At 43.2% G+C, this 13,000-nt stretch overlaps 1 protein-coding gene across 3 annotated transcripts in view; it reads left to right on the top strand.

Annotated features, from left to right (window-relative positions):
* Nucleotides 1–13,000, top strand: part of GLI3 (GLI family zinc finger 3) — a 284,176-nt gene that overhangs the window by 193,191 nt on the left and 77,985 nt on the right. For all 3 annotated transcript variants that reach the window (XM_036864314.1, XM_036864315.1, XM_036864316.1), the window contains 3 exons: nucleotides 2,086–2,291; nucleotides 5,780–5,926; nucleotides 10,457–10,658. In XM_036864314.1, coding sequence (XP_036720209.1) covers nucleotides 2,086–2,291; nucleotides 5,780–5,926; nucleotides 10,457–10,658 — 555 coding nt within the window. The remainder of the gene's footprint in view (nucleotides 1–2,085; nucleotides 2,292–5,779; nucleotides 5,927–10,456; nucleotides 10,659–13,000) is intronic.

Raw genomic sequence — 13,000 nt, 5'->3', positions numbered from 1 at the left:
GCAATGTCATTGCTTCACTGATTTTTAGTTCATAACGTTCAGACTGAGTTTCTCGTGGATCCTAAGAAAAGCTTGTCTAGGAGGTATCATCTCATGGATCTCTTGAAATGTCTGCTTTTTTACATTTCTGCGGCACCTGTCTCTCATCATAAATCTGCAAAGGAGCCTGTTACTTCATAATAATCACTTTCGAATCGGATTGGAAGGATTGATTTTCCTTTCTGGTGGAAAATGAATGAATGAATTTGAGCGTCTGGTGTGCTCTAAGGTAGTGACAGGTCTAAATGGAGCATCAGATTTAACCAGTGACACAGAGCTACCTTATTTTGTAGTAAAGAGCTAAAATAGGATAGACTAATAGGTCTTGCCAATTTCTATTTGAGGACAAGGAATTTTTACTAATTTCTGAGTGGGTATGGAAAGCCTCAAGTTGTTTGGAAAAGAAATAGCTATTTTCAGGTGGTGACGTCTCACTCTGCCCACATGTAAATTTAGAAAACTCTGGATTTTTATTTTATTTCACCCAAAGTGACATCTGAAGAACAAATAAAAAGCCTCTTTTTTTTTTTTTAAGTTCAAAATGAAAAAAAAGAGTAAGAAGGAACAAGTAAGAAAATCCTCTCCGTCCCGTGTGTTTTAACCTCTTTGATTTTCTACTGAGAAGATTCACGATCTGAGCTTTGGGTTCATTTAACTCAGTGCCTGCTCCGTGCACTTGGAGGAACTGGCTTCTCCCAGGACGCTGTTCTGACGGTGCTGGGGGCCAGAGCCCAGCTGCGGCTGCATGTGCCTTTGCTTGGGAGGCGGGATGAGAAAATGTGTTTCTCCTCCCTTTCCTTTCACTCCTAAAGCCAGCGCCACAAGAGGAGCTTGCAGTTTTTCAGAACGTCCCTCTCTATCACGGTCTCGCCTTTTTATGGCCATATTCTCTGTGGATGAAAAAAGGGAAAGTACAAGTGTGTAGCCTGTCAGAGCCAGTTCACTGGATTATCCACACAAAACGTTTTCTATTAGAGGAGGAAAAGGGCAGCAAGCGGAGGGGGTGGGGGTGTTCCACAGACTGGCCGTTCTAGAAATGCCTGTCCCCGGGGCTTGGGGGTGGCTCTGGGGAGGGAATTCCCTGGAGTGGATGAGGTATGGTGGCAGCAAGGGGTGCCTTAGAATTTATTTTCATCAGCCAAAAGCTTCTACCTTTGCTCATTATAACTAAGGCATGAGCTTGATCAAAAACCCTGATCTTTTCCAACTTTCTAACCCCAGGAGCACTTCATTACGGATTGTTCACTGAACGTGGCTGATCAGGAAGCCACATGCAGAACGAGTACGAGAGGAAGCTGCCTCCCCAGGGCTGCTGCTCACGGAGAGGGGGGGCTGCCTTCAAAACAGGGAAACCCGTATCTGTGAAACTGGTTTTGCTCACAACCTCAAGACCCAGAACACTAAAGCTGGAGCACCTATGTATAGAGTGTCGATTTCATGTTTCTTACAGACTTTTGCAATGAGTCTCTTTTCTTATTTGTAGGCATCTCTACCATGTACATGCTGAGACTCCCAGACCAGAAGAATCTTCCTTCCTTTCTTTCTCTCTCCATCCCTCCCTTCCTTCCTAGCTTCCTTCCTGCCTCCCTCCCTCCTTCCTTTCTTTTTTTTTCTTTCTTTCTTTCTTTTCTTTTTTTTTTTTTTTTAATGCAGTACCATGATGGTGAGAGAGAAGTTCAGTGGGAAAACTAACATTCAGGTCAAATGGAAAATAGAATCGCAACAACTACTTTAAGCTCAGATGCCTGTTTAGAATTTCTTCTCATGAGGAAAACCAAAGGCTTTATTTTCCTATATTCTGAGTGCCAGGAAATTTCTCAAAGGTCCATTTTCTTCGCCCAAATAATTGCATAGTAGCATTCTACCTACATGATGTCACCATGATCTTAAGGTCCTAGTACTGGAAATGTATATGCCTGATCTTCTTTCCCCCAAGACGCCTTGAGTTCACGTAAAATCTTACTTATTTTCTTTCACAGACAGCCTCTGCCTACGGAGCTCTTGGTCTCATGCGTACCTCTTGTGTCTGCTCTTCTTTTTACCTAGGCCTTCTGCCTTATCTAGTAGCCCCACGTATTCCGACCTGCCCTTCATCAGGATCTCCCCGCATCGGAATCCCGCTGCAGCTTCTGAGTCCCCGTTCAGCCCTCCGCATCCCTACATCAACCCCTACATGGACTACATCCGGTCCCTGCACAGCAGCCCGTCCCTCTCCATGATTTCGGCCGCCCGCGGGCTGAGCCCCACAGATGGTGAGTCTCAGACCAGCCTGTTCTGCTTCCATACGTCATGCCTCTCCTGGAACGTGGCATAGAGTAACTGATGCTTCTTGAGTCCCGTGTGCCGGGCGCTGTGCTAAGTGATGTGATTACGTGCTTTCATTGCAGCCTTATGACACCTCCATGAGGGTGGGATATTATGTCCATTTTCAGGTGAGGATAAGGGCAGAGGGTCCAAGTAACTTGCAACCTGGTTCACTGGCTAGTAAGTGGCAGAGGTGGCACTCAGAGCCAGAATGCACTGATGCCCAAATCCTTGCGTTCATTCACTGCTCTGTTCTGTGGCTTCACATATATTTAGACTGGCCCTGTTGCCATTCCCACATTGTGCATGTGTAACCAGCACATTTTGCTCACCTTCTGGTGAATGCTTTTCTGTTCTGCATGTCTGAAGGACACATGTATACAGATGTGTCCATTGGAGCAGCACTTTTCAAACTCCAGTGCGCATAGGTATCACCTGGGGATGGTGATAAAATACTATTCCGTTTGGTGTGGGTCCAGGTGCGGCCTGAGGTTCTGCACTTCTGAGAAGCTCCCAGGTGACGTCAGTGCTGCTGGTTCAGGGACCACACTCTGAGCTGCAAGGTCTTAGAGAACATGATGGGCCAGCTCTGTTGTATGTGCCCTGTGTCCTTGACCAAATGAACACCGCAAGAGGGATGTGGTGGGACAAGAAACAAACGTTGACTTTAATCCTCTTATACTTGATGTTCATCTTAAGCTCCAAAGCACCAAACTCCTGTTGTTCTGTTGGCCTCCCAATGACTTGTCACCTGACTCTTTTAAATTGGAGCTGTGCATTACACAAGTGCCCAATGATGAAATGTTCCTTTGGTTCAGGAAGAGCATTTCCCATCTCAGGCACACATATACAAACTCACTTGCCCACAATTGCTAGCATCTGAGTTAAGGTCCAGGATGGCATAAGCTGTACTGATGACAGGTAGAGGATTATGAGCTCTCTGCAGCAAACCACACATCGCTGATGCTTGTGTTGGGGCACAGAGACACACTATGCAGTCTGTCTCACCGGGCAGCACGGACCACATTCTCCACTCAGATGCTTCCCGAGGCTGGCTGTGCATGGTGGGCATAGTAGATGGAAGCTTCCTGAGGTTTTTCAGTAAATACCCACTCATTCATACGAGAAGCTGTGCTCCAGCAATAGCTGCTGGCTCACTCTTTTCCCTCTGATTCAATGCAGTGAATATACTTGTAAGGTACCTAATGAAAAGTTTTGCCATTTCGACAAGATTCACACTTTAAAAATAAAACTGTAAAAGAGTGAGACTGGAGATCGTTCTGCTTTGGATTTGGTTTTCTAGTGGGAAAAATGGAAAGTCACCTCCATGGAATGCTTGGGGGTTCAGGGAAGTGACTAATAAGAAGAGAGGGAGAGAGGGGTAGGGAGGTCAGCTGACGATGGGCTTGGAATGGTGCCTGGCTTCTGGACATTTAGTGGGGCCACTGAAGTTGGTACCTCTAGTTAAAACATCTTGTCATCTGCTTTTCATAGTATTTGGTGATGAGTATGACTAAAACATTCTTTGATTGGTTGTTCTGCCTCTCAGGAGCCCAATTAATACCCAAGTCAAGTCACTAATGTTTGTCTCTTGTGGTCTATGATTTTTGTATATATCTCTCTATCTTTATGATGTATGAGAAGTATGTGGACACATATAAAAAAGAATGAAATAATGCCATTTGCAGCAACATGGATGGACCTAGAGATGATCATACTAAGTGAAGTAAGTCAGAAAGAGAAAGACAAGTATCATACGATATCGCTTATACGTGGACTCTAAAAAAATGATACAGATGAACTTATTTACAAGACAGAAATAGACTCACAGACATAGAAAACAAACATATGGTTTGGGAAAGGGGGTGGGAGGGATAAATTAGGAGTTTGGGATTAACAGATTCACACTACTATACATAAAATAAACAAGGACCTACTGTATAGCACAAGGAACTATATTCAATATCTTGTACTACTTATAATGGAAAAGAATATGAAAAAGAATATATATGTGTGTGTGTGTGTAACTGAATCACTTTGCTGTACACCTGAAACTAACACAACATTGTAAATCAACTATACTTCGATAAAAAAATTAAAAAGTATATGGACACAAATGTAAAGCCTACACAGACCTATCGCTAGAATGCTAGTGTTTCTACATCATAATGATAAAATTAGCTTTTATTGATCGAATGCTATGTGCTAAGCACTCTCCATGCACCATTGCCTTCACTGCTCCCAGCAACTTCCTGTGAAGCTGTAAGAGGTGGAGCTGGGATTTGCATCCAGATCTTAGTGTATTTGGAGACCACCCTCAGAACTGCTACAGCGTCCTGCAGCTTTGGCACATAAATTGGCATGAGGAAACCGATCATTATCCCACTGCTATAGAGCTGACACTTGCCAGTAAATTGCTCCAGATTGATAGGTGTATTTCTTTTTGATTTTGTAATGAAAAAAAGAGAAAAAAAAGATCTTTAAAATTATGGAACACAAAATTGCAGCTTGCCACCGTCATGTGTTATTAAAGCCAGCTGTGCTGCCTTTTCCACTCGTGGCCCAGGGTCCTCCAGCTCCTGAGAGCTGACTCAGACCCTCCTGCCAGAAGGCTTAGGGATGTAATGTTAAGTATGTCGTGAAGGACGTCATGGTTATCCAAGTTGTTTACTACTGTAAGAAATGTGGAAAAATAAATGTGAACATACAGTGATTTGATATGACACTTTTTTTTTAAGATTATTTATTTGATTTATTTTTGGCTGCGTTGGGTCTTCGTTGCTGCGCGCGGGCTTTCTCTAGTTGCGGCGGGCAGGGGCTACTCTTCGTTGCGGTGTGCGGGCTTCTCATTGCAGTGGCTTCTCTTGTTGAGGAGCACAGGCTCTAGGCGCGCGGGCTTCAGTAGTTGTGGCTCACGGGCTCAGTAGTTGTGGCTGATGGGCTTAGTTGCTCCGCAGCATGTGGGATCTTCCCAAGACCCTTCCATTTTGGGGAGCAAAATAGGGGAATGAGTGTACAGATACATGCACACATATATTGGGTTGGCCAAAAAGTTCGTTTGGTTAATGAATACGTTGTTCAATAAAGTTCTCGGTGAAAATGAAGAATGTCTTTTATTGTTACTTAAACCCGAACGAACTTTTTGGCCAACCCAATACAATTTAATCATTTGGAATTCCTGGAGATTCTTAAAACTAACCTCGAAAGTTTTATCATGTATTTTATTTTTTCTATTCTTTTCCTTCCGTTTTATTTTCGAATCAATGATATCTGGGAGACTTCAGTGAAAGCACAATTTGAGTTAAGGAAGTTTTCCTAGAAAGAACCACAAAAGGAATGGCTGATGGCGAATGGACTTTGGGATGTCTCAGGAAAAGCTTCGTTTTGGCCTTCTTTCAACTAGTAACCATGTTTTCTTGTCTCCTCTTCCATCCAGCCCCCCACGCTGGAGTCAGCCCAGCAGAATACTATCATCAGATGGCTCTGTTAGCCGGCCAGCGCAGTCCCTACGCAGACATCATCCCCTCTGCTGCCACCGCCGGCGCAGGGGCCATCCACATGGAGTATCTTCATGCCATGGATAGTAAGTGGCGGGGCCCTCTTCTATAGTCCTGGGCGTGGCCAAGCTCACTCATGAAAGGGAGAGGAAGATACAAAGATGGGTTGATTACCTAATTTTTCAAGCCAGAAGAGGAGGAGGAACCACCAGTATTTGGGGCTCTGGTTGCCTTGGTTTCCCAGGAAGCTTCCACAGATGTGGCCATCCTGAGACTCCCGCTTAACTCGGTTCATATCAATGAACTGGAAGATACAGGCGATTGTAATTTGGCAGATACACAAAAAACTAGTCAGCCCTGACTGTCTTGGTAGCAGAATAAGGGAACGTGTTTGATTAGATGAATGTGCTTCATCGAGTCATTCCTTGGTTTTATAGATTTTATGCTTTATAAATTAACTAAAAAAGAGACCTATACTTGGTTTTACATGTTTCATTGATTTATTTTTTTCTTATTTTCCACATGTTTTCTTTACATTAAAAAAAAATCTATCTCATTGAGACCTTTTACATAGGAAAAATAAAAACATTTCCACATCGGGAAGGCCTACTTTTAGCCCTCTACCTAGCAGTGGAAGAAAATGGGATCATTGGTTGTACTTTATATCACTTTCTTGTGGGTCCCTCAAGGCTTATGACAAGTCCTTTGTGTCACTTCTCTAGACACATGAACAAGAGCCTATGATTATCATTTTTCAGAACATCCAAGAGTTCTTATTTATTCGGATTCTTTAAGTCCACATCCATTTGCCAGGTGCCAGGAAGTGAACGTGAAACATCGTCCAAGGTGTACATAACGAAACCCTTTGAATATGACGACAATATGAGTTTGAGTAGGACATCTGCTCGAGGTTTTGTTTGTTTCTTCTAGTAGCAGCAATTAATTTGTGATTTTCCGTGTAGGGTCTGTTTGGATTCTTCTGTGACAATGGGTGGACCTTGGTCTACTCTCTATTAGTGGTTGATAATTCAGTTCTCAGATTTAGAAGAGAGAGAAAATGATTGGTCCACAGGGCATAAAATCTACAGCCTTGGTCCCCTTACTGTCATGAACTAACTTAGCTGTGTTACATACGAACACAGCTTGGGTGGGTTTCCAATGGGGAGCTCATTACCACACACAGAGTAAGAGGAATGTGTTACGTCTTCCGCAGGGATTTTGTTTTCCGCTTTGTAGAAGAGAGAGTTTTCATTTCAGATTCATCATAACCACGTTTCAATTAGGGATTATTGGGGAAAAAAAGTTGAGTGTTATTATGCAAATTAGTTATTTAAAAATCTGCAAATAAAGAATTAAAATAAGAGAGAATCCTTGAAAGGTCAGTCCATATTACCTTCTCTACTTGATGAGAATGTGTTTAGTCAGGCAATGGCGGTTTTTATCTAAATAAAGGATGAAGCTACCCTTTTACTTTGTAAAAACTAATTAAAGGCATTTTAATTTGCCAGAGTATGTGGTAAATTGATTGTCATTAACTAGGAATTTAGATGTCCTATCATTCATCACATAAAAAGAAACCTCCTTTTTCTTTGTCAGAATCTTTTATTAGAATAGAGAAACAAAACAATTAACAAAGCCAGATTGGAGAGATCTGTGTTGGAACAGTAAGAATGCTGGGGCTTAGATTTAAGAAGGAAGGCGTATCATCAGTGAAGAACTGGCCCACTTCTCTTTCAGCAGTTTTGAAATCCACACCTCATAGTTTAGCTGTTCCCGTCAACAGATGATCCCAAGTCACTGCCCCAAATGCTGACAACTTTCTCTTTCTATGCTTCGTTGTTAGGGGGTTGGGGAGAGCATAATAAAGGGTTGGAAAGTGCGTAAAGTACTATATCCCTGCCCTCTAAAATAGCTGAAATAGCATTTAGTTTAACAGAACATAACCAGAATGTTATGTTTTAAATCGAAATCGTAGGAGACTTTTTCAAGGGAGGAGTGAAATGACTCTAAATTCCTACATTGGCTCTGCAGTAGCAAAACCAGAGGCAAACTGGGATGGAGCTGGTCATTCTGATCCACTGTTACACATCTTCAGGACTCTTCCATTGGCAGAAACGGCAATAAACTGGATTCAGATGAGCACCTGACTTTCAAATGTGCCAACAATGGGCCTACCTGGGTTTCAGCCAGCTTCAGGATAGAGTATTTATGTGTTGCACATTAGAATGAACAAGTCTGTTTTATGGCTCTAATTCTACCTTTTGGGATTCGAGTGACCTTTAAAGACAGGAGAGCAAGTAATCCCTATAAGGAATATCCTAGAGAAATCCTAGACACTCATGAAAACCACACTATTTATATGGGTGGAAACTGACTTAAATAAGTACCCATCTTGGAGGGAAAATCAGAGGAGCCGGACCATCCAGGCCCTGGGCAACCTGGAGGCTTCCATGGAAGGGATGAAGCCAGGCCCTGGGCTCTGTCTTTGGATGATGTGATGGGGATATAGGCCTCTGGTGTTTTATAGCCCTCAGACGGCCTCCTTATCTCTTTAGTGTTTTTTTAAAAATCAGGAAATCAGCTCTATCTGGAATGTCCTGTTACTTCTAACTCTGCCAGGGATCACTGAATCCCACTGAGAATGGTTACTCTTGAGGATGATATGGAAACTGACCAGAAGTCTGGTTTGTCCTTGGAATCCTTTGGAAGTGGAATGCATTTCTTCACTGAAAAACTTTTATGATGAAATTAGCCTCTCATAGTGAGTAAAAATGAGACATTTATGTGTAAGGCAGATGCCATAATAAAAGTAAGATGCTGGTTTAAACACTAAGAGCTGTGAACATAGTGGGACTGTTATTTTTGTATGAACATGGCCTAAATCAGGTTGGTAATGAAACTATTCTAAATGAAGAAATTCAATTTTCAATGTGCCTGAAAGAAAGCTTTGAGTAGGTACCACATTTGTCATTCAAATTGGTTTTCCAGTTTTATATACATGGATGGTACTAAGTTCCAGTTTGTGATTTATTTTTTATTCACTATAAAGTATATCTATTCATCTCTATAATATTATCTATAGAGTCTTTCATATTCATCTATTACATTTCATTAAACTATCTCAAAGCATATGTTGGATTGTTATCTTGTATCAAGGTCCATCTCTGGTGAAGAAAATATTCCCAATGAGTTTTCTGGAGACCAAGTGCCTAGACATTTTTCTATAAAGAAGGCTTAACTTCTACTTCAGTTTTCTGGGGACCCCAAAATTGCCATGTCCCTGTAAGCAGGTGTACCCATGCTTTGAAATAGAAACCCTCCGTTATTTCTTAAAAGTAATCATGTTTGATTTTCCTCTTACCTAGTGGTATTATGTTCTCATTCTGTCCTTAAACTTTAGTTTGATGACTCTGTAATGTAAATGTGACCTTAGAAAAGGCAGGAGTGGGCCTGTGGGCCACATTCATAGCTCTGCCCTAATTCAAATCTCTACCATCTACCAAACTGAAGGCAAATGGACATTTAATTTTTAACTCTCCATGTAAAAAGCATTGTATTAAGTTGGCAGGCGTTTAAGTGTGAGTTACTAACCTCCAGAATAGAACTGCATCAGTGGAATCTTCTTGAAGTCTCAAAACTCTTATAAATGCAGAGAATTAATTAATCGATTGATTGATTGATCTAATAACCAGAGGCTTAAAATTGACTCATGTTATCTTACTATAATGCTTGCAGGGTTTTTCTCCCCCAACCTTGGAAAATCTGTAAACAAACCACGTCCCAAGCTTTTAAATGTTTCTTGGGACTTAGGCTGTATAGATTATGGGGAATTTAGGGCAGCGTTCCTCCATCTCGGTGCTACGGGTGCCAGATGATTCTTCATGGCGGCGGGGGGCTGCCCTGCCCATTCCCGGGTGTGCAGCAGCTTTCCTGGCCTCTAGATGTTTCTAGCACCCCGTGAGTTGCGATAACCAAAATATCTCCAGATGTTGTCACATGTCCCCTGGGGGCAACATCGGTTCCCCCCCCCATCGAGAACCATTAATTTAGGATAACGTATTTATCAGTTTTGTCAGTAAAGCCGTAAGTGTTCCGTGGATCAGATAAATACAGAAATCATGGGGAAATGCGGGCATAACTAAGCTGGATTTTTTTAATCTTAGGATACTTTAATTCATTTTTTTCCTTCGGCTCATTGCCTTAAAACGGTGTGCATTGCGGTGGGGAGGGTGGAGTGCGGTGCGACTGTGGGAACCACTGTCTTTGTCGCTGGTGGTGAATTAATGATGAGCATATCTAAGCAGCTGTCAGATTCATAAATCACTGGAAATGAGAGGGAGAACACATAAAAAGTCTCTCCCTTTTGTTTAGCAATTTATCATTTTGCCTGCACATTAATAAACAGAGCTCCCCCGAGGTAAGCCCCTGGAAGATAAATATTTCTCCCTAATTTCCTCAATTGTACCCAGTAGATCACAAGTGGGAGGAGAGAGGTACTTGTCAACGCCAGTCGCCGGCTTCTTATCCTTCACTTCTTCCACGCAGGGTAGTAGGAACAGATAATGGGTACCGAGTCCAGCCACAGGTAATCAGGTTCTGTTTTGTTTATACAACAGGCACCAGATTCCCCAGCCCCCGGCTGTCAGCCAGGCCAAGCCGAAAACGTACACTGTCCATTTCACCACTGTCTGATCATAGCTTTGACCTTCAGACCATGATTAGGACGTCTCCCAACTCCTTGGTCACCATTCTCAATAATTCCCGCAGCAGCTCTTCAGCAAGTGGCTCCTACGGCCACTTATCTGCAAGTGCAATCAGGTATGTATTTTCCCCAAATCCATGATGTGTTTCTTTAATAAAACGTCACTGCTTGCCTGCACCTTGCGTTTGCGGTACTGACTACCTACAAGGAAGGATTACAACAGGACACCGGGGAGGACCCGGGATGCGGATGCAGGTCACGTTTCACTACGATGAGTTCCAGAGCCAATTATTAGGCCGAAAAGAATTATTTTGCAGACGTCAGTTAGCAGCTCATTTAGAGAAATAGTTATTCAGGAATGAAATCCCCTTCCTAGAGACAGTGAGTACAGCGATCTTTTCATCTTCTTACTAGTTATAATTGCCTAGAGGGAAAACCAACTTTGTACCTGATTTGGGCACACTTGCAAGGACAGGGACAGAAATCAAAAAACCAGACGTGGGACTTCCCTGGCGGTCCAGTGGTTAGGACTCCACACTTCCACTGCAGGGGGTGAGGGTTCGATCCCTGGTCGGGGAACTAAGGTCCCACAGACCATGAGACATGACCAAAAAAGAGAAAAAAGACCAGACGTGAGTCTTGTCTCACGGGGGAAAAGTGTGCATTGGGAGGAAGAAAGAAAAGGGGACAGAAGGGTTTTTAGTCTAAAGGAATTGATGGGTCTTCCATGATGAATATATATATTAGGGAAACCCTAACAGTCCAGAAAAAAAAAATGTGTTAGCAATAGTCACACCATATTTACTAGAAATGATGAATACCATTAGTTTTTGTCCTTAATGTTTCCGTTACGGTTTTAATTCTTTGCTTGCTCAGTTATCAGCAATCCTCCTTGGCAGGCAAGCTAACGTTTAAATATTATAAATCCCCATTTTGATATGATGTCACTTTCTGCAGCATCTGTCTTTTAATATGGTCAGGAAAGTGTGGAAACAACGGAACAGAGCAAATAACTTTGCTTGTATGATAGCAGTCCGTACTTACAGAGGGGATTGTTTCAGGATTAGCCGATGTAGTCACGAAGGTAGGCTTTGGAGTCGGGCAAAACTGTAGTCAGATTCCAGCTTTGCCACCAGCTGTGCAGACCTTACTTGCCTGTAGGCTCTGAAATTCAGTCTTCACATTTGTAAACTACAGACAAGACAGCCACGGTAGAGGAAAGGGGTACCTTTTATTAAAGCTGGTGTGTATGGGCAGGGCCTGGATGAAGACCCCTGCCCACGGGCAGAGCCGCAGGAGAACTGCCCCTGATGGTGCATCCAGAGGATGAGCTACCAGGGCCTGGCCGTGCTACCCCCAACGTGATCACCCCAATCTGGCTCCGAGGAAGTACGCCCATCTCCAAACCATGCTGGCTGTTCTGCACTCCGGGCAAATTTCCCTGGGCTCATAGGTTGCCATTGACCTTATCTCCATTTGCTGAAATCATATCATTATTATGTGGCTTGACTAGAAGTCATAGCATCAAAGTGGTGGAAATGAGGTACACAGTGAAAGTTCACAGGAATGCTATTCACACGGAATCACTTTGTGAGCGTTCCTTTCTCCTTTGTGTTTTCCTCCCTTCTGCTCTCTGCCCAGCTACCGTGACTTTTCACAGCCTCTACAGGACTTAGATTAGAGAGTGGTACACAGATAGTCTCAGTGCAGTCTTTATTCTTACCCTAACATCTTCACCCGTTTCCTCATCTCCTCACCTTTCCCAGGTAATCTAGTACCAGTCCTGGAGAGACTGTCAGTATCCTGACTTGGAATGATCATTGTCTCCTGCCTCCGAGGAGCTACCACAGATCTGATTATTCTCATTTGAGCTGGAAGCAGAGATTCCTAAGTCCAGTCAGGCCCCAGGAGACCCGTTTGCAGTCAGGTGACCAGGGCCGTCGGGCACACAGGTCTTTCTTGCCTTCGTCTCCTCACCAGCCTGTCTTCTCTCTTGCAATCTGACCTCTTATTCTTCAGTACACAGCCCCTGTGTGCTAGGATAAGATGTAGCTTCTGATGCATATAAAGTAATACAGATAACCCAAGATGAGATCGGCTTGCAGGAGCAATACAATAATTAGAAGAATTACGACCGGCACCACCCGCCAGTCCTTTAGCTGGAGTAGCGTTAGTGCTTCACTTGCTCTGTTCCAAGTTTCACTTTGTGAAATCTAAAGACCGACTGGAGGACTCCTCAGTAAGTGGTAGGACCGGTGGCTGATGGGAAAGGAAGCAGCATGAAGAAATCTACAAAGGGTAACTTTCTCAGGAGGGAAAGATACAGGAGTGCATCTCATCTCTGCTTTGTACCCAGGGACACGGTAGGCACAAGATGCGCTCACTCTTTTCATCTGTCAGCAGTTTTGGAAAGCGTAGTGTTATTCTTGTTTTGTGCATCAGCACGGAGGGTCTTTGC

This window comes from Balaenoptera musculus, chromosome 9 (genome assembly GCF_009873245.2).
Source record: "Balaenoptera musculus isolate JJ_BM4_2016_0621 chromosome 9, mBalMus1.pri.v3, whole genome shotgun sequence".
Lineage (NCBI taxonomy): Eukaryota > Metazoa > Chordata > Mammalia > Artiodactyla > Balaenopteridae > Balaenoptera > Balaenoptera musculus.
Note: the sequence above shows the minus strand (reverse complement) of the source record. Positions and strands in the feature narration are given on the sequence as shown.